The sequence below is a fragment of the Mustela erminea genome, chromosome 10 (genome assembly GCF_009829155.1).
Source record: "Mustela erminea isolate mMusErm1 chromosome 10, mMusErm1.Pri, whole genome shotgun sequence".
NCBI lineage: Eukaryota > Metazoa > Chordata > Mammalia > Carnivora > Mustelidae > Mustela > Mustela erminea.
In genome coordinates, this window is record NC_045623.1 from 71,576,005 (window position 1) to 71,602,162 (window position 26,158).

The following is a 26,158-nucleotide window of genomic DNA, read 5'->3' on the forward strand; positions in this document are numbered from 1 at the left end:
TATGCCAGGAACCAGTGATGCTGAGGTTACTTAGATTTTGACCCCTCTCAAGGAGCTTACTCTAAGGAACAAAGAAAAAAGGTACTGGACAAAATAGGAGACAAGGACCGCCTGTGCTTGAGGAGGGCTAGTGGTTGGGGAAGGCTTCACAAAGCAGGTGACATTGGAGGTGGTCTTCAGGGGAAGCTGATGTCAGCATGTGCTCTAGGAGGAAGAACTTCCCAGAAAGAGGACAGAAGCATAAAGGTAGCATGATAGAGCATGCTACCTTGGGAAATGTCAAATAGTTTAATGCATCTGGCATGTACTATGTCCAGAAAGGTGGTAAGAAAGATGAGACTGATGGTGTACTTGGTGGTCACCTTCATTTAGATGGTAGAGGATATTGGCCATGGTACTAGAAATTATTTTGCAAACACAGTTGGAGCTTCATGGACTTTCATTAAATATGGCCAACTCTGCATGAACCATCTTGTGAATTATCAGAAGTCTTGCTATACATTACTTCCCCTTGACCACCACAGGAATGTATTCTTAAGATAAAAACTCATTTAAGATTAGTCCAAAGAAATCATAATCACGAAGGTAAATCTTCTGGAACAACTCAGTGTGGCACCTCTTTTTTTCCCCAAGTGTGTGAGGCAATCAGACCAACAACTGCATCAGGAAACTCGTGATCATATCTGGCTACAACCACATATATACCACGGGCTTAAGGGAACGTAATCTGACCTATGCATTTGGATCAGGGAGGTGTATGTTTATGGGGTTTGCCTGTATAATATTATTCCCGAATCACAATGAAAGAATTTGCGGGTTTTGGTTTATCTACCTCATCATTAGTGGAGCTGAACTGAAATGCGAGTACAGTGCTTTTTAAAAAATAATATGTAAGACCTTCTGATCATAAAGTAATAGTTATTGTGGAAAAATAGTTAAATATAAATATATGAATGCAAAACACAAATGAAAACAAAATCACTCACCACTATGAAATATTTTTGTGCATTTATCTTTTTCTTACAGCTTGAATTCAATGAAATGATTTTTTTAAAAAAATATAACATTAATTAAGTCTGCCACCCCCAACAAATATTCCTCTATGAGAACACTTTTCTCACAATAATATAATTACTTACTTACACATTTTTAATACTCCTGGATGGGACTGCAAGGGTTTTGAGGAGAGGGAAGGTGTTACTCATTTAGTAACCTAATTTTGGCCCAGGTGTCCAAAACCAAGACTCCGTTTCTGATAACACTATCAAACACTGCTAGGAATCTAGGTGTTTTGTCCATTCTGTTCATCCCTCTGTGACTAGCGCCTAGCCAGAATCTGGCATATATATAGCGCTTACCCAAACAATATTTGGTTGCTTGAACACAAGAATGAATTACTGGATAGCTGGATGAATGAGGACTTCTATTTATTATTCTTCTCAACCCCAAATTTTAGTCCCTACCAGGTGGCAGGTCTGGGGCGGGGAATTGGGGATAAAAGTACCCAAATTTGGTATAAAAGCCCACCCTCTTGGAGGCATCCCTGTGAGAGTGCTGGCCCCCTCTGATGTGGAATGTGGTGCCTGTGAGCAGAGCCCAGTCAGCCCCTTTTTAGTTGTTCAGGTCTTGTCTGGGGCATCCAAGGGCCTCCACGCTCTCTTCTGCCTACGATCCTGCGGACAGCAAAGACTGGTATTCCACGGAGTTCCATTCCTGAACTCAAGGCATTCCAAAATGCCCAGCTAATCCTGGGGTTGCCTCCCTCAGAGTACACCTCCACTCCCTCCTTCTTTCCAACTGGTCCCAGCTCTAAGAAAGGCATGCGGTGGAGGTGCCTCAGTGGAGAAAGACTACAGGGCAGAGGGGCGCCCCCTGCTCCCTCTGGCTGAGAGCTGCCCTCGACCAACCCTCCACCACCTCAGCCAGCTGGTCCAACTGGAAATCCCAGACAAGCCCCAGTTCTGGTCAGAACTAGTTTGGCAGCTTTGGGGAAACGTTTCTGGCTGACTGACCCTCCCCACAGCAGGAGTTGGCAGTTTTGCAAAAAAAAGAAGAAAGAAGAAGAAGTAGAAGAAGTAGAAGAAAGAAAGAAAGAAAGAAAGAAGAAAAAGAAGAAAGAAGGGAAAAAGATACACGAACTAAAGGAGCTAAGAGGAGTGGCTGCAATTATTTGAAACACTCCAAAATTCTGCTTGCTTGCAAGTGCAAGTTTACACTTAGGGATCCCAACAAGATTGACCCCCTCCCAGGCCCTGCGTTCATTCTCCCACACTCTCTCCTCTCTTTTGCAATGCAGTTTTGTTGCGATTCAATTTGTTTTGAGCGCGACTGTTGAAGCAATATAATACTCCCTGCACGCAGCGCGACTTTTGGTCAATGTATTTTTTTTTTCCTTCTCCTGCAATGGCAATGCTACTGTTATTATTATTATTATTGTTGCAATTCAATCTCCCTGCCCTTTCCTCTCCCTACGCGAATCGCGCTCCGGCTGTGATTGCTCGGGTCTGACTTTGCGAGTGGCGGTGCGCTTCCAAACCCCCCTCACCCGCCCCCCGCCCCCTTCCCCCCCCCCTCTTTTCCGCGCCCAGGCGAGAGCAGCCGATTGGCAGAGCGGTGCTTTCAGGAACAATAACAGTGGGGGGAGCCCGGGTCCCGGGGAGCCGCCCCCGCCCCCCGGCCCGGCCGCGCGGCTCGCGCCCCCCGCCGGGTCCCCACCTCCGCGCCCGCCCCGCGGGCTGACCGGCCCGACCGGGGCCCGCCCCCGGCGCCCACCATGTACGCCTTTGTGCGGTTCCTGGAGGACAACGTCTGCTACGCGCTGCCAGTGTCGTGCGTGCGCGACTTCAGCCCCCGCTCGCGGCTGGATTTTGACAACCAGAAGGTGTACGCCGTGTACCGGGGTCCGGAGGAGCTGGGCGCCGGGCCCGAGAGCCCCCCGCGCGCCCCCCGCGACTGGGGCGCGCTGCTGCTCCACAAGGCCCAGATCCTGGCGCTGGCAGGTGAGCGAGCGGGCCGGGAGGGACGGCGGGACCCGCGCGGGGGCAGGGACCCGGGGTAGAGGGGGTCGGGGGGAGCCTCTGCTCGCCCCGGCCTCCTCCGCCCGCCTCCTAGGCTTTTCTTTTGGGCATGGGGGGGTCTCAAAAAGGCCAGACCAGTTAAAAACACCGGATGGTCCCCTTTGTCTTCCCCGCCTCCCCGACACTCCCGCGCTGTCAGTATGTCTTCATCGCTCCGTATGTGTCTGTCGTCCTCTTTCTGTTTCTGTCTGTTCTCCTGGCCCCTTCACTTTTTCTTTTCTCTTCCCTCCTTTGCACTCTTATTTCTCTGCTTCTCACCTTCTCTTTGGTCCTTCCCCTCTCTGCTCCTTCCGTCTCAAGTTTCTCTGTCTCTCTTCCTTTAAGGCCCTTGGTGCCTCCTGGAACTGAGGAGGCAAGGTGGATATTGTCAGACTCTTGTAGGTGTGAGTCTCTCTTCACAGAGGGAAGCTGTGACATCCTTGTCCCATCCCGGTCACCATTGGACAGGATGGGGAGGCCTTGACCGCTGGGTGCTACTCTCTTCTGCCCCTTCCTGGCTAGGTGACAGAGGTGAAGAGGTAGTGGCACTCAGCATCCCTGAGCCTCCACACCCCTTTTGAATCTCCCAGAAGGCTCTCTGAGTGAGAGGGAAGTGAGGGCAAGGAAAGAATTGCTGGTCAGAATAAGACCAGACCTCCCATCGCTTCTCGTGCTTTTGGCTAAGATCAAGTGAAGACCAGACCTCCCATTCCTGCTATCTCAGGGCCTTGACAGATAGAGAAGGTAGGTGGTCTCAGCCCCATTTTGACAGATGAGGACACTGAGGTTCAGCTGGTGACAGGACAAGAAACCAGCCCTTTCAGCCTACTACGCCAAGTTCTTTCTGCTACATGAGACACCTTTTCCTTTATAAAGTCAGTGGACCCTCTTTCCCAACTAGCAGTAGGAGACTTAGGTACAGACAAGAGAGGAAGAAGTTAGTATCACTTCCGTTCTAGGGAGCAGCCTTTTAGCTGCTGCTGCGGGTGGGGGTACCCCGGAGTGGGCAGAGACAGCCAGCCTGCTCTCTGCTTGCAAGGGAAGACCAGGGTTAGGAGCTGAATGAAGATGGTGTAGTTTTAAGACCTTTCCCAATTCTTCCAGCTTTTTTTTTTTTTCTTTCTGACATTTGTCCTGAAAGATGAAGCCAGCATGTGATCGTATTTAAATGTGGCAGATAGAGAAACTGGCTTGAAACCGAGAAGTGACCTGCCTAGGGTCCCATGGCAAATGAGCAATGGATTAGAGCTCTAGCCCATGACTCCTGTTCCTTTACAGCACCTCCTGTGGCCTCTGGAAGTCAGGTTTGCACTCGAGGAGTGGAAGAAGAACTAAAAACCCACCAGCACCCTGAGTACTTTTTGACAGACCGCACCCTTACCACCCCTCTGGCAAGCCCTAGGGTACAGTGACGTAGACCCATTCACAACACCTGGTGACAGCTGGGTCCAGAAAAACAGAATGAGGAGAAGTATGTAGAAAAGGGAAGCCTGTGTAGCTGATTAGGTTTTATTTTGTTTGTTTGCTTGCTTTTAATTACCCAAGGGAAGGGACTAGGTGATTATTCCCTAAGAGTATAGGCCTGAGGAAGTTGTAACTAGGCTGTAACCTCAGCTTTGCTTGGGCTAGAAGAAAAGAAGGTATGCTTCTTGATGATTGTATTATACTCCTAGATCTGGAAGGGCCTCAGGAGAGGAGGAAGCCATGTATGTCAGAAGGAGTCAGTGGTATGTATGTGACTTGGTGTGTAATGACTGTTTCCCACCATTAGAGATTGCCCATTCATTCATTTATTCATTCAGCAAACATGAACATGGCTTGGCTCTTCAAGCACCGCAGAGAGGCTGCGAGGCGGTGGCGGTCCTCACTGACACTGATTTTAAAAAAAGAAGAAAGTTCTCATAAGTAAGACATGTCGTTCTTGGTCTGAGAACCATGAATCTTGAATCTATGGACTTTTCATCCTCCAAGTTGGAATGTTGATAAATCTCTAGGGTTATTAAAAACAACAAAAAATCTAGGCAACATCTGGAAGTTGGCAGAGCAGATCCAGAGAAGAACCATGGCGCCAGTTTGAGCAAAGTGATTTGAAAAATGCTCTCCCCCACCTCCTCACTACTTTTTTGGGAGGAGACGGGGTGGGGGGTGGGGGGTGGGGGCAGTGATGGGGGAACCAACTTGAGGTTGGCTAGACCACATTTCAAATTCCAATCAGCTGGTTAATTTTTAAATTAGCGCTGCTGCTCTGGCTGCAGATCTGGCTGGAAGGGCCAGGGTGGGTTTGGGGATTCATTTACCCTGAGAGAACTCTCCTATGTGTCTTAAAACTCCATCTTGACTTGAATGTGGCGGCTCTGAGAATTGCTGGCAGCCACTTCCTTTTAAAGAGCTGTCTTCTGGCATCTCCCAGCTATAAATACCACCATGTTGTGGCATCAGACGGGAGGAGGTGAGCTCTCCAGGGGGAGGTAGAGGTGGCTTTGGGTTAGTGAATTAACCACGAGTAGTTGATCCCTCTCTGACACCAACGGCCTGGGTTCAAGAGGCAGTTTTTGGGCTACTTCATGGCTGTTGGTGCAAAGTTGGTACTTTACTGAGTATTGCCCAGGCCAACCCATAGCTGTCTTCAAGTGGACCTCTTCTTGAATCCAGAAAATGTCAAAGCCAGCTGCTGTGAGACATGGTGGTTTATGCCATAGTTTCATGTGTGTCAGACCCCGTGGGACAGCCCTCTTCTCAACAAAGGGTGATTTCAGTCCAAGGGAAAAAGAAACAAACCCACCTTTATTGATAGTTTCACTATGAGCCTGTGCGTTGTCCCTGCTCATCCTCCCTGGAACCCTGTTGGTAGAGATTGCTGTTGATCTCTGAGGACACTGAGGCTCAGAGACTGACCTGCTAATAAATGGCAAAGCTAGCCTCAGAACACAGGCCGTGCTTGGCACTGTCCTTCATAAAGTAGCTGATGTTCCTGTTAGCCACACAGCATGCATGCAAGAAATGACCATGAAGCTTGGGGCTCAAGGCAAGTTTTTGAGCCAGTGGACAGTTTTCATTTCTGAGTTCTCAAGCTCATTCTGCTCTTCCTCTTCCTGTCTTACCAGCATCCCTTCTACAAAGCGCACACACACTACCTTGCCCTCTCCTCCATGAGTTGTCATTTTCCTGAGGAAATCTCCAAGGAGCTCCCATCCTCCACAGGAGAACCACATATCTCAAGACTTGGTGGACCTTTGGTCTCTCCTTGCTCATTGTCCTTTATTTGCCACACAGGTTGTGAAAATGAGAGCTACACATGCGGAGAGGTCGCCATTATCTAACTGCAGTTTGGCCTGCTACTGGGGCTCTTGGTATTGAATCGGTGGTTTCTACAGGACAAACACTGGCTCTCTAGGCTCAGAGTCTTATAATACCACATTATTCTGTCCAAGCACCTGTGCTCTGTTATTATTATTTGGGTGTGCTAAATTCCTTTTGTTCTCAAATACCCCCTTACTACTTCCTGTATGCCAGGCTCAATGCTGTAGGAAGCCAAGGCACCAGTGCACCAGGACATCGGAGGTGTTGGCTCTGAATGACAGCATGACCTGGAGCCACAGAGTTCACTTCTCAGGCCCTGCAGAATATAGGTTTTCATCAGTCAGGGGCAGACTGATGAAGAAGAAATGGGCATTATCCTCAAGGAATATGTAGTCTTAGGACTTGACATGAGTGCTAACTAGAGATAGAAGCCAGGCACTTGTGGGGAAGGGGCAAAGGTGGGGGCAGAGAAAGGGCCGATTCTAGGTGCGCTGTCCAGATTCTTCTTTAAGCCTTCCCTTTCCAGCTCCACTCCCACTGCCTGCATTCAGGCCTGTAGCAGCTTTTATTTGTCTAAACCAGTGCAAGGACCCTCTAATCGCTCACCCTGTCTCCAGCCTCTTTTCTAAGTTGCTGTCCAAATAATCTTCTAAAACACAGTCTTGGGTCAATTCGCCTCTCTCCTTAGAAACTTCTATAGCTCCCTATTGCCTCTAAATTAAACGTCAGCTTCTCCGCCTGGCATTTGTAGTGGCCCCAGCCCCACACTACTTCTCCAGCTTCGCCCACTGTTCTCACTTTCCCTAGACCTGTGGTGTTTCATTCCCTCTTGAGAAAATACCCGCACACACTCTTTTGAACCAACCAAGATGGATTAATCATTGTCTGACATGGGGCCCGTGCCCATGGCTTCCAGTGGGGAAGGCTAACATGTGACATGTTTGTGGTCCAGAGAGCTGAGGGCTGTGATAGAGGAGGGGACAAAATATACTGGAAGCCCCCCCCCCAGCCCCTGACCCCGCAAGCCTCAAGGGTGTTCCCTGCCCTACCCTCTGCCCCCAGAGGGGACACTCTCTCCTCAGAGCTCTCCCTTTACTCTGCTTGTCCCTTGCTTATGGATCTTAGCATTTTGTGTTTTGCTTCAGTTAGTCATGAATGTGCGTATCTTCCTTAGCAGCCAGTGATCTCCTCCAGGACAGGGCCCTGCCTTCCTTGTCTCTGCATCTGCAGTGCCCAGCACATGGTCCACACCAGCCAGCCCGTGCCGAACTCATGAACTTTGGGAAGACAGGTGTATTTATTCTGTTTGGGAAGCGGAAGTCGGGAAGGACAGGAACCTCTGTAGCAGCAACTTGTTTTTCAGAGCAGAAACCTGCAGTGGGATTTTGAGGTTTCATTCAGTGTTGTTCATCTGGAAAAAGTCAACATTCTTTATCACTGCCTTGACTAGAAAAACCCCACACTTGGGGGAAATAGCTTCCAAAGCCACGTTCTTCTTGCTTTGGTAATTTTAGCTCATTCAGGGCTCAGGTCCCAGCTTGGCATTGTCAGTCCAAATAGATCACTTGCTCCAGAAATGCTTTGGAACTTCTACAAAGTTAGCAGCGAAGCAGGGGACTAGCCGATTTCATATGCAAAGATTGTTGCATGTCATCAGTGAGAGACTGCCAACAAAAGGATTTATTTTTTTTAAAAAAAGCGAGTGAAAACTTTTAATTTAGGTTTTGACATGTTCTGCTAATACACATTGGAGCAAAGATTGGAACTTGCCTGCTGTCATCTGTTGCAGATTCCACTGAAATGTTAACCATTGCAGGCTTAGTCTGATGTGATTTCGCTGTTCAAGAACCACATACTCCTTACAACAAAATGGGACATGCTACAGAGTACTTCAGAGTTCTAGCTCACAGGATGAAAGAAAAATTTGCCCCAGGCAAGCTGAGGTCATACTCTTTTGTGTAATGTTCTGGTATTCAAGAACACACTAGTTTTTGTTTTTAAAAACACACCAGAAAAATAAATAAGCAAATAAATAAAATAAAAGCACACCAGAAAAGTGGAGTTCATGTTTAGATCTTTGACTCCAGGATGAGTTTTCTTTCCACTTTGTCTACCTGCTTTGTGTTATAAGCTCCTTCAAGAGAAAGATGTGTGTACTCTTCATTTTAAAATGCTTACCAGAAGAGCGTACATGCCCTGAAGAGGTTTTCTCTGATTTATTTAAGTTTTGTGGGTATTGAGTTCTGCGAGGTGGACAGACATATGCTGAAGGGAAATGCAGAGGAATGGGCATTGTTTTTTGCTTTCTAGCACTAATTTGTTAAATATTTATGAAGTACTCAGCAGGGTCCAGGTTCAGTGCTAGAAATCTCTGTATACTTTGTCTGCATCCCCATGAAGAGGGCTACTCATCTGACCTGGGAGAAGCAGGCTCTTCAGACAGTTATTGAGCAGGAACTATAGGTGCCAGGCAATGGGCTGCGTCTTCCCACATGCTCAGGGCTTGCGGAGAAGTGTGGATCGGTTCATTCAGGAAGCGTGACGCCTAAAGTAAGGTGGCAGTGGTCATGATGGGTCTGAGATGGACTAAGAAAGGAGGATCCATGGAACTTGGCCACTGCCTGGTTGTGGTGAGAATGATGTGGTGATCTGGCCTCTCCTCCCTCCATGGGGAGCACTAGAAGAGCAGTTGGTTGGAAGAGGAGGTGATGAGGTTAGCTTGAGACAGGTTGAATCTTAGGGGCCCGTGGGACAGCTGGGGGGACGCTCCTGGAGAGCAGTCAGGCACGTGGTCAAGGTTCAGGACAGCACTCTGAAACTGGGCTGAAGATCTCAGTGTGGAAGTCATTAGCCACAGGACTGGTGAGGTCACAGCGAGAGAGGGTGCAGAGTAAAGAATGAGACAAGGCAGAACTGTTCAGAACATCAGCTTTTAAGGGCACAGCTGAAGAGGAAGAGCCCAAAAAAGGTAACTGGGAAGAAATGAACAGAGACGGATGGAGAGAGAATCGAGTGATAAGCAGGGCAGATGGGTGTCTTGAAAAATCAAGCTAAGAGAGAGGTCCTTGGATCCCAGATCTAGGCTTGTTTTTGTTTCTCTTAACTACATACAACTGCTTCTTCCTCTGAGCTTTTGGTTAGACATAGAATAGGGCAGCTAAATATATACGGAAGTGAAGAAAAGATTTGCATGGCATGATATTTTGGTAGTGTTCAGTGTCTGAGTTTTGCTCCCAGTGGAGGAAGGATCAGTCCTGTTCTTTGGGGTCCAGAAAGCAGAGTTGGATACAAAGAGTGGAATTCATAGGGATTGGTGGGAGCAACATGGTAATAGCAGAGAGAGCAGATGAACAATTGGAAGGTCTTCCAGCATCATGATGAGCTCATGATCACTGGAGGTGGTAAGCACATCAAGAATATTCTGGAATGGAATCCTGCCCTATGGGAGAATTTGGTTAGGTGACCTCTAGTTCAGTTCCTTAAATGTTAAGGCGGAAGTATTAGAGAACTGAAAGAAAATGGGCTCTGAAGTCAGACAGTCTGGGTTCCAGTGGTAACTCTGCTACTTAGAAGTGATGTGAGATTAATTCACCTCTCTCAGTCTCCAGTGCTCATGTGTGATGTAGAGATGGTAATTCGCTGCTTGCCCACTGTGTTACTTAGCTAGGGAATACAGAAAAGTGTCTGGCACATAGTAGGTATTTGCTCAATAGAGGCAGCTGTTAAGGACTGTGGCAGCTAGGAGTTCCTGGGAAGAGAATAGCTTGTGTACCACCATTTGTGGAAAGGAGTGATTTTAGAGGAACAAGCACATGGAAGAAGCAGACCAGTTTAAAATTTAACATGTGTGTTTTAAATCCTCCTGGGGCTTGGCTTCAGCATGAAAGGCTAGTGATCCTTTGTATGTTTTGCCCCTTTGTGACCCTGTGCTGGGGCCATTTCTTACCCCAGCAAATGAGCCAGCAGGATGAAGTTCCTGGTTTTGTTCGTGCCCCAGCCCTGTGCCAAGGCCAGTGAGGCAGCAGGAGTGAGAGCGAGGAGCCCTACTGAAACCCAGTTAGCAGTTTCTTCGCCTCCTTTTTTGAATGGTGTCAGGACATTTCTGGTAGTGTGCCCACCGGGAGGGATTAGGTCATCTACTCTTACTCTGCCCTGCACAGAAGAGAGAGAGACCTGGAATTCTGGATGACTGGCCCATGGTTATAGAGCTGAAGGACCATAAGGTCTTCTCATCTAGTCCTTGTGTTTTACGGAGAAGAAAACCAAGAGGAAGAGGAGCTGACAGCCAGAGAGGCAGTTGCAGAGCCAGGCCTCGAACCAGTGTTGCCTGATTTCTTTCTGCTCTACCACATTAGGCACTCTTCTTTGTGTTTTCTTGACTGGATATAATCCTTGAAACTTGAGAATTTTGTCTGCCTTGGATTTTATAAAAACAAACACCATAGGCTAGAGAACACAACGTGCATGTCTTCTTTGTGGCATGTCTGTTTTTAATGCAAACATCATAAGACTTTATAGGATTTTTGTACATATGAAAAACTTCAAACTTGCATGTAGATATTTTTAAAACAAGACAAACCTTTGTACACATTTTATGTTTAGCTTCTCAGAATTTCATCCTGGCTAACAAACCCACACCACATTCAACTCTCTGCTATTGGATCCTTTCCATGATCCAGCATGATTTTATGCAAAATGGGAGTCAAGACAATCCCTTTCTCATTTTTCCTGTATACTACAGATTCTTCAGGACTTTTTTCACTTTTGAAGACGGACTTACTTCACATTTTCTGTCCACCTGCCTATTTTCTAAAACACTATTTGCTTATTACTCTGCCTCCATTAATGGGATGTTTCTCTCTCTCTCAGGTTAATAACAGATACCAGGTTCTTCAATATTTCGGAAGAGTAGCTTCTACCAGATTTTATGACTTTGAATCAGGACTCTGGGGATTATTTAGAGCTTGGGGGACTTGATAAGCTTGTAGTTCAGGAGTCTGCCATCTCTTCATACTGGTACAGTGCTCAGCTCAGTTTGGGGATTTATCATGGCATTCTTTTGGGTGTAAGCAAGGTCTTAGGAGAAAGGCAGGCACTTTGGAAGTTATATTGACACACTCATCATTTTATATGTGCCTTTTAGTTCAGCTGAGGAAGTTTTAGCAACTTGGTCATTTTTCTGTTGTTCTTCTTATAGGATGATTACATGATAGGAACAGGGCCCAAGTGTCATGCAGACCTGATTTGAGATGCTATCTCTGCTATATAATAGCTTGATGTCTTTGGCAAGCCATCTCACTTCTTTGAGCCTCAATTTCTGCCTCAGTGGAGCCATGATGGGGATTAAGTGTATAGATGTCTGTAAAGAATTTGGCGTGGGCCCTGGCACATAGTAGGTGCTTACTCAGTATTTGTTGCATGGATGGATGCAATTAGCTGATATCACAGCAGCTGGAAAGGAGGAGGAAATAGTTGATGTCCAAATCCTTGGTGGGTTTTTTTTCACCTTAAAAATTAGAAAGTCAGAATCAGTAAAGGCTGTCTCTTCAGAGGCTACATATTTGTGTATAGGAGAACTGATTATTTAGTCTTCAGCTTGGAACAGTTTAAAAGCAGGTTGACTAGAGAGTTTTCCTTGTCCGTCTGAGTCCACTGCTAGTTTCTTACATGGTTTCCTGGAATTCCAAGCCAGAAGCACACTCCAAAGCTACATTAAAATGCTACATGAAGTTATTTGCTGTCCTAGATGATCCACACCACTGTTCACCTTCATTAATGTGACCAGTCAAGAGTTATAGCTTCTTGCCACCCTGCGTTCAGTCTCCTCCTCACACCTCATCCGTCTTGCTTGCCAGTGCCACATTAATCTTCCCCAAACATCTCTTTTATCACGTCTCCATCTGTGGCAGGTACCTGCAGTGGTTCTCTTTGCCGGGGGATAAAAGCCGAGCACGGGACCCACAGGGACAGACTGAGAGCAGCTCTTCATTCAACACCTATGACAAGCAAGGCTCTGTGCTGGGTGTTTTACACGCACCATCTTTTGGAAAACAGTTTATCATTTCCATGTTACGGATAATGAACCTGAACCCAGACGGGTTAAGTAGCTTGCCCAAGTTCCCAAAGTTAGTATGCGTAAGAGCCAGAATTTCAAACAAGGACCACCTCATTCAAAGGACTGTGCTGCTTTTAGTAGATCTTGGACCTCCCTGTCCCAGCGATTTCTTTCCCATTGGATGATGACAGTGATTCTTCGTAAATCTTCTGTGGACTAGATGTAGTTGTGAGGTATCACCTCCAATCAGGATTAGGGTCAGGAAGGCCTAGAGACTGGAGGTTTGCCCCACATGAGCCAGCCTTTCTCAGGAAGTCAAACCTTGCATTCTGGTTGGGGTCCTTAGTACATACTGGGTTGGAAGGGTCCAAAAGACAAGGGACACTTAGTATTGTGTTCAACTCAAAACAGAGCCCAGTGAATGTGCACTGCCTGAAGAAAAGGATGAACAGAGGCCCGGGTCGTCTTGAGCCCTTATCCCTAGAGCATCAGTCAAGATGGAGACTAATGTGCGTTACCACAGAACCCAAAACTAGTTAGCTCTCAGGAGCCTCAAGATCCTCCCCAGCCAAGTATCCAGATCAGGAGGCATAGGATTGGAGGGAGGATCTGCTTCTGCTCCTTTCTGGAACTCACTCTTGTCATTTCAGAACCTCCTGTACTGCTGAGTCTACTTTTTCAAGGAATTCATCCAAGCCCCAAGGCCCGGCTACAACCTGTTTCTGTTATGCCTGGCGATGGTCACTGCTTTCTGGGGACTTCCTGAGGACAGAGGCATCTGGAAGGAGAGTGGGAGTAAAGTGGTCTTCTGCTTTGATCTCTGGACTGGGGAATTTGGATGTTTTCATCCTTACCCATCCTTCATTCATTCAGCATTTATTCTGATTCTGCCATGTTGCAGGCCTCTTTTTAGAGAGGATAAACATGGGCTTAGGAGGTAGAGAGACCTAGATCAAATTCTGGCTCTGCACCTTCCCATCTGGGTGGTTTGGGGCCTTTGAGTCTCATTTCTTTTTTAGTGGGGAAAAAAGGTGTGGCTAATACTATGTAATTGCAGGGTTGTTGTGAAGTGTAGTAATAAGCAAAGAGCCTTATGGTGGAACCTGATAGGTAGTAGACATTCTTCAAGTGGTAGCCCGTTTTTTAGTTGAAGTATAGTAACATAAAATTCACTATTTTAACCATTTTAAAATATGTACAAATCAGTGGTTCTTAGTATATTTGCTGTGTTCTGTAACCATCTTCACTGTCCAATCATGGACAATCATCATGTTGTAGCATCTACCATACTTCATTATTTTTTATGGCTGCATAATATTCCATTGCATGGCTAGACCACATTTTTTTATCCATTCATCAACTGATAAGCAATTGAGTTGTTTCCACCTTTTACCTATCATGAAGAGTGTTCCTGTGAACATTCATGTACAAGTTTTAGTAGATATGTTTTCATTTCTCTTATGTGTATACCTAGAAGTGGAATGCTGGGTCATATGATAATTTTAATTTTATATTTAACATTTTGAGGAATTGTCAACGGCTCCCCATTTTATATGCCCACCAGTAATGAATGAGGGTTCCGGTTTCTCTACATCCTCCCAAAGTTTGTTGCATTTCTTCTCTGTCCCTTCTTTTTTTTTTTTTCACTATGGCCATCTTCTTGCAAAGTGGTATCTCATTATGTTTTTGATTTGCCTTTCCCTAATGACTGGTGATTGTGAGCATCTTTTCTTATGCTATTGGTATAGCCTCATTTTTATTATTCTTGCATTAAACATTTTTGTTGGATGAGTCCCTATTGTCCCTATCCTGGGCCTAGGATATGGGCCCAGTGCTGAGGTTACTCACACTCCAGTGGGGAAGGTAGACCTCAAACCTGAAGATTGCAACGTGGTAAGAAAAGAGGCTACAGAGAGGTATGTACGATGCATACGGAGGCCTTGGAGGAAGAAGGAGGAGAGAAATGGAGGTTGAGTGGAGTTTGTCAAGCAGACAGGAAAGATTGGGGACATTCCAGTTACATGGGAGAGCATGGAGCCTTGGGTATAGCTAGCTGGTGGGGGCGGGGCCTCCTGCTGTCAGGTAGGGAGTGGAGCACTGCAGGCAGACAGCAGGCAGGTCTCCACCGAAAAAAGCAAGCCGACAGCAGGCTCTGAGCCAGCAGTAGGCTCTCCTGAGCTTTGCCATCCACCCTATACACAGGGCTCTGTTGCTTTCAAGGTACATCTACTCACTATTTGATTCCCACTTGAGGTACATTCTATCTCCATTTCTACAGAAAAAAAAAAAAATGCCACTCATTGATATTGCAAGTTTGCCTGACTTCTTGCCCCACCAAATGGCAGGACTGGACTTGGAATCCCGGTTGTCTGACTCGTAGTTTTTTCCACACCTGTTTGCCGACCTCAGTTCCTCTTCCCTCGGCATTCAAGGCCATTTATTCTCTAAGCCCCAGTCACCTTTACTTCCTCCCTCACCTCTTTTTTTTGCCTGTAACTGAACCATGTTTTATAAGCATTCCAGTCTAAATAGTTTCCCAGCCTTCCTTTTTAAGTTTCTAGTCTTTGTCCCTTTGATGTGATCTGGATCCTTACCATCCTTATATGGCTGTCCTTTGATGAGCACTGACTGCCCACGTACCATTCACTCCCATCAAGTACTTAATAGAACTTGATACAGAAGTGGTCATCTTCCCAGCATCCTGGCAGAGTGATTGAGGCACAGATGAGGAAGCAGGATCAGAGATGTAAAGTAACTTACCCAAGATCACTCAGTAAGGAGTCTAGCTCAGATGCCACCTCCTCTCAGAAGCCTGCCGTGGTTGCACTGACCAAAGTGTTCTCCCTTGGCCCTGAGATCCTATAGCAGTTACTGCCCCCTTATGCAAACTCACCAGGTGAGATCTTGGCTTATCTTTTTCCTTGGTTTTTATCTTGTGCCCCCACAGTTGGGTGCTCAGGCTCCATGTTCTGGGGCCCAGGCTAGAACCTGTAAGTATAAATTATCAGTAAATGTTATGCTGAGGCGTAAGAAGAAATGCTCTAGATGCTGGTTATCGGGTCTGGGTTCTCATACTCTTCGTGTTTTGACACTAACTTCTGTGACCTTGCGCAGTTAGTGAGTTCTGCAGAATGAGCACCCAGCCTGTGCTGCGCTCCCTACAGCCCCCTGCATCGTTGAGTGGAAGGATGAGTGGACTTCACCATCTGGAGCCTCAGTCTCCTCACCTGTATTTTGAAAGTGTTGAAGGAGATGATCTGAGGATTGTTCTCAGTGCAAATATTAGCTCATTTTGTGCATCTGAATGATCGCCTCTCTCCAGCCACCTTGAACCTGAGCCCCACAGTAGCTCCACAGTTTCAGCTCAGGGAGGCAGAGCCTAGCTTGTCATTTCTAGTTTGGCATCTACATCTCAAACCTTTGCCCTTGAATTTGTCAAACTGACAACTGCTCGGGAGCTTTGCCCCAACACATTCAGAAGTCCTAACACCACCTTCTTATCCTCTGTATCTGTTTTTTCATATGTGAAAACACCCAGCTGCCCCGTTTGGGGATAACTTCATTTGAAGCACTTTCTTTAGCTTTTATATTTCAGCAGCTTTTTTTTTTTTTTTAAAGATTTTATTTATTTATTTGACAGAGAGAGATCACAGGTAGGTAGAGAGGCTGGCGCAGAGAGAGAGAGAGAGAGGGAAGCAGGCTCCTTGCTGAGCAGAGAGCCCCATGTGGGACTCGATCCCAGGACCCTGAGATCATGACCTGAGCCGAAGGCAGCGGCTTAACCCACTGAGCCACCCAGGCGCCCCGTTTCAGCAGCTTTTTGACGTAGAGTCTACAATGATTTATAGGAGAAGGAAGTTGCTGCTCTGTGGAAAGACCACAGTCCCTGCTATTGTTCAGGCCTAGCTCACTGGCTGTGTTTTATAGGCATAAAAAGAACAAAAACAGGCCTTTCTTGTGAAAAACAGAACCTGAGGATTGTTCCTCCAGTTAGTGGGAAAGGCCGTTTTCACCTCTGACCAGGAGAGGGTTGTTAACAAAGACTAGTCATTTTTCCTGGCCAGGTCCCTTGCACTCTACACCCTTCTTAAGTCATTCCTTTATTATTTTTTTTAAATTGTATCTTTATTCACCATATGTTTAAGGAAATAAAAATTATTCCGAGCATGTTGCTAGTGTCAGTCTTAATGTTGTGTTCGTTGAGAGCCTCGTGTGTACTTGGCACTGTGCGGTGAGTTAGGTGAATTATTGTTGCTGTCCCCCCAGCTTCGTTACAGAGCACACACCTGAGCTCCGTGAGAGCCCTCACGCTTTCCTCCTCGGCCTGCCACACAGGAGCTGAGGTTCCCACTGAGCTCTCTCCAGCACCAACAGGCTTCCTTCCTATGACTGTTTGGGAAGATGTGGCATTTGACTAGATTCTAGAATAGTTGTGTGCTTATAAGCTGCCTTCTCAGCTTTACTAACAAGTTGTGAAGAGAGAAGCCTGGCTTGGGGGAAGTGTAAGAGAGTGTTTAACACACACACATATGCATGCACACACACACACTCACACATAAAGACCCTCAGAGACTGTGTTTAACCAGCTACCTGGCCACGTGCCACATCCAGCATTGGGCAACATGTTCAAAAGTGCATTTGGGATAGAGCAGTGGGAACCTTTGAGGAATCAAAGACACAGTAATTCCCAGAATCTCAGTTCAAGCCCAGAACACAAGACCCCACCCTATTTACCACAAAGGGCCAGCTCCAGGTTCAAGTTTCTACCTTTAGAACTCTGCTCTTTGAATTTTCCCTTTTGACATCTACAGCGAAAGATAGATCTGGGAGATAAACTTTGACATCTGTGCAGGAGGAAAAAAAAATTCTCTTTTAGATTGTCTGAAGTTGAGCTCAAAGAATGAGAAAGTGAGAAGTCCTATCCCTTTGTATTTGTGTAGCACCTTCCAGTTTGTAGTTCAAATTGGTGTATATGGTTATCACACGTAAGCACTGGGCGAGATGCCAGACTCCTGGCTCTTCCTCAGACTCCTGCCTTGGGCAGGCCCCTTCTTTCCTCTGGGTTTGAGTTCCCTCATCTGTGAAATGAGAGAGTTGGGCCAGTTGGTCAGCAGGGCCCCTCAAACTCTGTCGTTCTGTGATTTGATTCCAGTAAAAAGGCAGTAAATGTTACCTGTTAACTCTTCTTCTGTCTGTCTTGACCTCAGCCTGTCCTGTGTCGGGACTGTGGGGAGGCCCTGCCTCCAGAAGAGCCGTCGTCCCTTTCATGCTTACTGGTACCTGAGATGGCAGAAAAACACCACATTTTCCTGAGAATTCACTTGGCTTGGAAGGATCTTGATTGTTGAGGGATCCACAGGCTAGTTTAGACCAAATAGCAATCTAACGGCCATTCCAGTTCCAGGATTCCATGAAAGGCTACCCTTTAAGGTATGCTTGATGCAACCCCTAAGCAAAATTACTGGACATGATTTCAGTGCTTTGTACAGTGGTGCTTACAGCGTATGCCTCTGACCCTAGAGCTTGACCTGCACTGCTGCTTTTAGGAGCCTTCATGCAGGTGGGACAGGTCTTGGGTTTGTTTGCTTTTCCTTTTTAACTGGTCTGGCCTCAATCATTTGCTTGCACTTGAGGTTTTGGGTATTTTGAGCGTTTTGACTCATAATGAACCTTGTTCTCTTGATATGCATTTTAGAAGACAAATCTGATCTTGAAAACAGTGTGATGCAGAAGAAAATAAAAATCCCCAAACTTTCTCTCAATCATGTAGAAGAAGATGGGGAGGTTAAAGATTATGGGGATGAAGATTTACAGCTTAGACACATCAAGGTAACAAAATCTTTCCTTTTTTTTTTTCTTTTTGGAAGTTCATGGGGACATTGTCAGAGTCTTGATACTAAAGAGTTCCCCTCTGGCCTCTTTGCCCCATAGAAATGTTTTCTGGGGATTTTTTTCAGGTTGGGCGAGTCTTGGGACAACCAGTGTGCATCTGCCTTGCTGGCCAGCTTTCCAGGAGCCCTGAGTCATGCTGTGCCACCACGCTGCTCAACGGCCCCATCTAGGCAGTATTATCACTGCTGAGTATTTGGAACAGTGCCCTTTCCTCTGTGAACTATAGCTCTGAGCTCCAGGAATATTAAACAGTCATTCTCGAGCAGTAGTTCAGAGCCAGTCACTATCAGATCGCCCCAAACAGCTAAGGGTAGACTCGATAGGAAGCAGAATGTGCCAGGATTACACAAAGGAGTTTGTGGACCCTGGGTTGAAAGAAAACTTTTACATGAAGTTGTATTTCCTTTGATGTTCTTCCCAGTTGGTCTCCTCTAGCTTTCACTTGTAAACCCACTGAATATCTTGTTCAACAAACCAGACTTTTTTTTTCCCTATAGAATGGGTACCCCAGAGGAAGGGAGGAGAAAGAAGGCTGCCTTCTTCACTGACCGTGGTCTGATATTGGACACAAGGCCAAGGATAGCCCCAGGGCACAGTCCCAAATATGCATCTGGGTTCAGGTGATGCATTCATTGCACCTGTGCTGTGGGCCTGGCCTTGTCCCTGGTCAAGGAGACTAGGCAGACGTGGTCACTGCCCTTGCTGGTCTCACAGTGTAGTGATGCAGACAGTATCTCAAGTGATCAGTACAAATTTAGCGGATAAGTTCATCTAAACTAGCAGCAACTTATCCCGATGGATAAAATTATAGGATAGGATTTTTGTCATGTAACTCAATCTCAGCACCATGTTGTTTTTGTTTTGTTTTGTTTTTTCATTAAACACCCAGAAATTTATCGAGAGGTTAAGGCAGGCTTGACCTGACGCAGTTAGTTTGTCTGGAATCCGCTGTCCTTAGTTGTCTGCAGCCTCCCAGAAGTGCCCCAGTCGGGAGAGCGCCTGGCCCTCCTGCCCTGAGTGAGGAATTCAGTTGGTCCTGTAACTCCCACTCCCCCACAATGGAAGCTTTGTCTACTTGAGCTGAAATTTCCTCAGGCAGCTGAAACCCCAGCCCCTAGATAGTCCTGGATAATTTTCTTCTCAATGAACTATGCTCTGTATATCCACTGTCTTGCTGAGCTTCATCTTGGCGAGAGTCCGAGGAGAGGCTGGCAGATGTGGGGGAGGGGGCCTCGTACTGGAAGCGGGGCTCTAGGTTCTGGATCTGCTCTGTCTGCAAGCTCACCATGTGAGCCCAAGCGTGGTCCTTCCCCTCTCGGAGCCTCAGTGTCCTCACCTGGAAAATGAGGGAGTTAAACTGAAGGAACTTGCAGTTCCAGCATTCTTTGAACTTTGCAGTTAAGTAAACATTTATCAAGCCCCTGCCAAGTGCCAGTTCTGAGTAGGCAGTGGAGAAACAGAGAAAATAAGACACGGCTCCTGCCCTCGATTAGAACAGATTAGAGTTCTTAGCGTCCTTCCCAATGAAAGCATTCTTGGCGAAAATGTTACTGGTGGAATGCCCTTTGGTTTCTGTGTGCTGGGGGCGGGGGAGGTGGGTGTTTTGTTTTGTCTTGGGGTGTTTTGCCTTTTATGTTTCTGTTGTTGAAGAGATTTGAGTGTGGACTCCCCTGGGATAGTTTGGCCTAGCCCGATTTCTCACAGATTCTCCACCGATAAACATGGAACACCCCTGTGAGCAAGTCACGGCCTAGGCCCTGGGGGTGGGGTGGGGGCTGGAGTTGGCAAGGGTGGGCATGGTGGACTATGCTCCCCGGAGGCAGAGCCATAGAAGGGATAGAGCACCGGCCTGGGAAACCAGAGTCCCGGCTCTGTCACCAACCGACTGTGTGACCTTAGGCAAGACCCTTCCCCACCTCGAATCTCCGTTTCCCCGTTTGTAAAATGAAAGGCTTTGACTGAGTGTTTGCACAGGTTTCTCCAGGCACTGATGTTCTGTGGTTCTGTGATTCTAGGATTGTCTGGGGAAATATTGAGCCGCAGTCCAAGAAAGTCCCAGCTGCCCTTGCCTGAACTGATTCTCGTTGTCCTACACAGAGACCCGAGGGGCGGAAGCCGAGCGAAGCGGCGCATAAGAGCATTGAGGCCGTGGTGGCCCGGCTGGAGAAGCAGAACGGCCTGAGCCTGGGCCACAGCACGTGTCCGGAGGAGGTCTTCGTGGAGGCCTCGCCGGGCATGGAGGACATGGACAGTCTGGAGGATGCCGTCGTGCCCCGGGCTCTGTATGAGGAGCTGCTGCGCAACTACCAGCAGCAGCAGGAGGAGATGCGCCACCTCCAGCAGGAGCTGGAGCGGACTCGGAGGCAGCTGGTCCAGCAGGCCAAGAAGCTCAAGGAGTACGGGGCGCTCGTGTCGGAAATGAAGGAGCTCCGGGACCTCAACCGGAGGCTCCAGGACGTGCTGCTCCTGAGGCTTGGCAGTGGTGAGTGCCCTGGCAGGCCACCTACCACTCCACACGGCGGGGGGCGGGGAGAGGCTTGGTGCAGCTCTTCTCCAGGGAGGGCATGAGGGACACGAGGGCCAAGTACCCTCGAGGCTAGTGAAGGGCAGACACTTTGCTCAGCAGTCCCCCAAGGTAGAGCCGCCCTCCTCTGGCAGGGAGTCTGACAGGAGCTTCTGAGGGCAGTGGCCTCAGCTACCTGGAACCCGGTAGGGAACATGGAGAAGTGTGGCGCAGAGAACCGGGGCCTCCACTCATTCCTGCACTCGTTCAGCAAGAGGCAGTACCAGGGGTTGAAGGAAACCTCTCCAGGGCAGTTTCAGGAACGTGAAGAGAACTACACATGGTCCTAAAAGAGTGTAGTTAAGTCAGAAAGCGATAAATGCCACAAGGGGCATGAGGATAAAATGAGAGAGTTCAGAGGTTGTTTGTAACTGAGGGAGACGTCAGGGAGGAGGTGGTCCTTGAAGCAGGCCTTGGAGGTTGGGGATATCTCAAGGCCGGAGAGGAGGCAGAGGGCAGCAGCCCCTGAGGGTGGGAGAGTGCCCCGAGCCTGCTGAGAAGAGATACTGCATGTGTGCTTTGAGGACAGGGGTCGAAGACCTTGAAAACCAGGCCAGCTGGAACGTTGGACTTGTTTGGGAAGGAATGAAAAACACTAAAGAGCTTTTGAGCAAGAGGCACATGACCTTAGGAGGATTAACATAAAGATGTAGAAAACTCCTTTGGTTTCCTCGTAGAAGAACTTAAGAGGCTCTTAACGCTGCAAGCGATATTAACAAACCAGGTTTTTGGGTTTTCTCATATAATGTGGTTTGGAAGCAGGAATCAGGAAATTTGAAAGGCAGCAGCCTGGACAGCAGGGGGAAATGACTGCCTCGCAGAGAGAACAAGAAAGAAACACTCTCAGAACACAAGACTCCAGAATTGTAAAAGATAGAGGCCAGTCACTGTTGCGGAAACCAGTGTAACAGGGTTCACAGCCACCACATCCCCAGAGGACAATCGTTACTAAGCCTGTGCCAGTGTTTTTTTTTGCTTAAAAATGGGAGCAATCTAGTCTAGAAACACACAAGTTCTATTCCCAAAGTTTGAATCAAATATAATTTTGCACTCAAGAAGGAAGGTTTCTGTTGTCAGATAATAGATTTCTATGTAAAGCCTCATTCATTCTGCTTTGATGCTTAGGTAGATGTGCTCTTACCCTACCTCACTTATATTCATAGCTGTCTTTTATATCTTAGAGTGGGTCCCGGAGACAGTGTCTCAGTAGATCTTCAGAATGGCTCAGGTAGTCAGCTGAGAGGTTTTCCATGCCTTTGGCACAGAGAAGGAAACTGAGGATGGGACTTACCCAGAGCCACTGGGGAGGCAGAGACAGAACTCACGTCAGACCAAGTCCCCTTATAATCTAGGCCGGTGGTTTCCCCACTTTCTGACTCGGCCTTGGTCTTGGCCCTTCTCCCAGGTCATAGCCTGTAGAGGTGTGAAGTGGCAGTAAAGGTCACATGTGGTAGGCAACCTGAAGAGTTATTAAAATTCTACCTCAAAATAAAAATCTTAAAAGGAAGCCCTAACTGCAAAATTTCACAGAAGCTATGTTGGTCTTGGAGTTGGGATGGGGGATAGGGAGAGAATTGAAATTTTCAGAAAGAAGAAGTGTTTCCTGGTCTTCAAATGAGTAATTTTTATCTTCACTGCACCTTGTATGCTACACCTTTTGTAAAATTCTTGTGGGGAAAAAGCACACTAACAGCAAAAATTCCCCACGCCATTGTCTCAACTCCTGGGGAAACTGTCTGCTTTGTATGATCATGAACTGGGCTTAAACTCCAGAAACCACTCCTGGACCTCTGGGGCAATAAGACACTGCATTTTGCATCATTACGTGCCTCTTTAGTCATAAAAACAGACTAACTTGACCTCAGCCATAGTTTCAGTGTCTTGAACTTCCTAGGCTCTCCTACCCCACAGGCCTTGATTGCCATCATGAGGACCAGTGGTGGGCTCTTCCCTGCTCAGTCACCATTGTCTTCATAGTGGATGGGCTGAATGGAAGTCAGCTCAGGCTGCCAGTGGGTGTGGAGCACCCACGACTACAGGCAGGGGGCCGTGGGCATCCTAGAACACTACACTCACCATCCCTGACCTGTGAGAGCTTAAAGTCTGTTGATTAGCACTTGTTGATTGGAGGATGATAATGTGCCAAGTTCTAAGACAAGTCCATAAGAAAATAACAGAAGGGTTTCTACCCTGAGGGGAACTTGTATGTTTTCACAGACATAGTCTAGTCTTCGGAATCAGCCAAGCCTGGATTCAGCTTCCCTACTTCCCAACTCTGGCTTTGGGAACTTTCTTTCCTCCCTTTCTTCCTTGTTTCCTTTCCTCCTTCCCTCTGTTCTTCCACAATTATTCACTGTCTTCTGCTATGTGCTAGGCATTTTGCCTAGTGGTGAGAGGTTGATATGTTTAAGATATAGCCCTTGCCCTCTGCCCTTCAAGAGGTCAGAGTTCGATGAAGGAGATAGCCACTGACCCAACTAGTGACCGCACAAGGCATAAATGTTACCAGAAGGACAAAAGCACGTGGGACTGTGGGACTGCAGAAGAGGGGCATCCACCAAATTTGGGGGGACTGGAGAAGAAAGACTTCCTGAAGGAAATGACATCTAAGCTGGAACCTGAAGGGTGAATGTTTGTTACTCAGACCTGAGTGAGTACATGGGGAGAGTGAGGAGCGATTGAGGCAGAGAGCACCTCTCTGACCCTTGGTGTTCTCATCTGTCAAGTGGAAATAATAATACCCCTCTTAGCATGGTGCCTGGCATTCTGGTTGGTGCCCACTTAACTGTCAGCTTTTTTTTCACTCCATTTAGTGGTAGGGGCCCAGTTTGGTTTTTAACTCTGTCCTCCTAACCATAATTGACTGTAAAACCTTGGGTAGGTTAACTAACTTCCATGTCTGTCAGGGTCTTCTGTTATAGAAGGGTGATATATATAATTATACATACTATAACTTAGTCAGCCAACATTGACCAGATGCTTTCTGAGCTTAGGGGCCTGGAGAGACACAAAGAAGTCTAAGACACTGGAAGTTGAAGTTGGGGTGTGGGTAGTGATGGGGGTAAATATGTAAGCATGTAGTTGAAATGCAGTGTGATGAGTCCTGGAAGGGGGTGGGTGGCTAGCTTAGCCTTTGAAGGTGGAACTCTCTTAGTGAGTCTGGGAAGACACCCCCTGCTGTAATAGCTCCTCATCTGTGCACATCATCAAGACACTGCTAACATGGCAAAGAGCCAGCAAGTGACTAAGACCCTCTTTGTTTCTTGGCTTTATGTGTCCTCTGAGAGCACATCCTGAGCTGAACCATCCGTGGCCCCGTGGGCCTAACTCAGGCATTATTCTTAGAGGCCCTTCCTTGCATATTCTCCTATCCACCTTGCCTGGGGGTGCAGCTCAATGGCCTTTGTCCAGTTGGGATGCTGGATCATCTACACCATAACAGGCAGATTCAGAGGCAAAAGAGGTCAATAGGTCACCAATGCTCAGTTTTAAAAAGAAGGCTCCCTCCCTGCCTGGAAGCATCATTGCTGACTCCCCCAGTCCTTGTAATCCTACAGGTGGTGGATGAGAAGGGGCAGAGAGCAGGAGCCTGACCCCTTGAGCCCAATGGGGACCTCAGAGTGGTGAGCAGACCTTCTAGCCGCCAGGAGTTGTAACAGTGCTCCTGGTGGAGGTCGGGGGCTAACAGGCAAGAGGACAGCAGCAAGACAGGATGAGAAGATGTTTCTGAGACTTCCCTAGATGGCTCACTCCTTCATTTGTGCGCTTAATAATTCAGCTTTCATTCATTCCACAAATACACATAAGCGGGGTTTAACGGGAAAGATTCTCTAGAGCATGGAGTCCTGGAGAGGTGAAAGAGCTTACCCAGGAAATGGACTGGTGCTGCTAATGCGGAGACAAGCCCAGACAGTGTCACAGACCCATTCCGGGGGGGTCTCCTGACACCTGGTCCCATGTGACTCTCTCTGGGCCCTCACCTGCACAGCCTTCTTTAACCTTTGGACTTCATTGTCACACATGTGGAGGTGACTCCTGCCCCCACTCCCCACAAAAGACATCTCTGTGAAACAGAACTTTCCTTTCTGTGATCAGAGCATGGGAAACAAAGAGGGTCTTAGTCACTTGCTGAGGGGAAGGAGCCCCACTCTCCCCCTGAGCGTCTCTGCTCTCAGGCCCTCTGTGACAGCGTCAAACTTAAGTGAGGAAGCAAATGTCAAGAATAAAGCCCTGTGGGCATAAAGCATATTATGTTTAATAAATGCCAATCTTTTTCCTTTTGTGCCCTCTTTGGCCCACCCTCTCCCAAGGAAGTAAATGCTGAGGACCCAGAAAGCATGCGGATAGTCCAACTGATATTTACCTGTGCATATGTTCATTATGTTGATTCATTCACCAATTACTACCGAGGACATCCTTTGTGCCAGGACTGCATTAGGTGCTCGGCATATAGAAACAAACAAGACGGTCCCGTTTTTAAACATTTACAAGTTAGAGCACTGGAGCCATGTTTATTGAACTGGGGCTCAGCAGACTCAGAGCTCCAGGGGCTTGAAGGGAGGCACACTGGAAAGCCAGTTGCAAGGGGAGCTGTGGTGTGCGAGAGAGACTCCATGGTCCCTCTTGCTTTCTCTTCGGCTACATTCCTTGTCCGTAGATGTCAAAGACAAAAGCTTAGACATTGTTCTCAGTGTTAGCACAAGTGCCTCTTAGATAGTTATATCCATTTTGGTGTGATTCAAGTGATTTTTTTTTTTTAGTCCAGCTAAAGCTGGCAAGGACTCTGTGAGGAATATGGAGAGGAAGACATAATCCCGGCCTTCAAGATACACAGTCCAGTGGGGAGCACAGACGTGCACGCAGCACGACACCAGGGAGAACAAAACAAGGGTTGTCATTGCAGGAGGGAGGAATATACTGGTTTTAGATTTGGGGTGTGCTTTGTCAGGGAATGGAGGCAGATGATGGATCCTGACCCAAAAGAGGGCATAATGACATAATAATGAGCGTAATAATGGTAATTCACACATGCATGACACCACGGGTTTGAAAGCACCTTGACATTTTTATGTCATCGAATTATTGCGATAGCCCTATTGTGAGGCCAGCTAAAGAGGATTATTCCCATTTGAGTGAGGAGAAGCAAAAACAAGAGCTCACATTCCCTGTTGGTCAGATCACAGGCTGGTTGAAAATTTGAAGGGGAAAGCCATTGTCTGTAAATCTGTCTTGGCTCTTTAGAGCTGGGTTTCTATCGCCTCTGGTCCCCTCTGGGCTCATGCCTTGTGTTCT

General features: G+C 47.3%; 2 protein-coding genes across 8 annotated transcripts in view; both read left to right on the forward strand.

The window, feature by feature from the left end:
* AGBL4 (ATP/GTP binding protein like 4) overlaps positions 1–26,158 on the forward strand; it is a 1,622,967-nt gene that overhangs the window by 1,384,442 nt on the left and 212,367 nt on the right. The gene's annotated exons all lie outside the window — the stretch shown is intronic.
* Positions 2,587–26,158, forward strand: part of BEND5 (BEN domain containing 5) — a 48,220-nt gene continuing 24,648 nt past the window's right edge. Inside the window, exons 1-4 of one of the 6 annotated variants that reach the window (XM_032303316.1) lie at positions 2,915–2,999; positions 17,619–17,841; positions 18,107–18,240; positions 20,401–20,785. In XM_032303316.1, coding sequence (XP_032159207.1) covers positions 18,136–18,240; positions 20,401–20,785 — 490 coding nt within the window. In that variant the 5' untranslated portion in view covers positions 2,915–2,999; positions 17,619–17,841; positions 18,107–18,135. Of the gene's footprint in view, positions 3,000–17,618; positions 17,842–18,106; positions 18,241–20,318; positions 20,786–26,158 lie in introns of all 6 variants that reach the window. The other 5 variants (XR_004276437.1, XM_032303315.1, XM_032303314.1 and 2 more) reach the window with 5 other exon arrangements.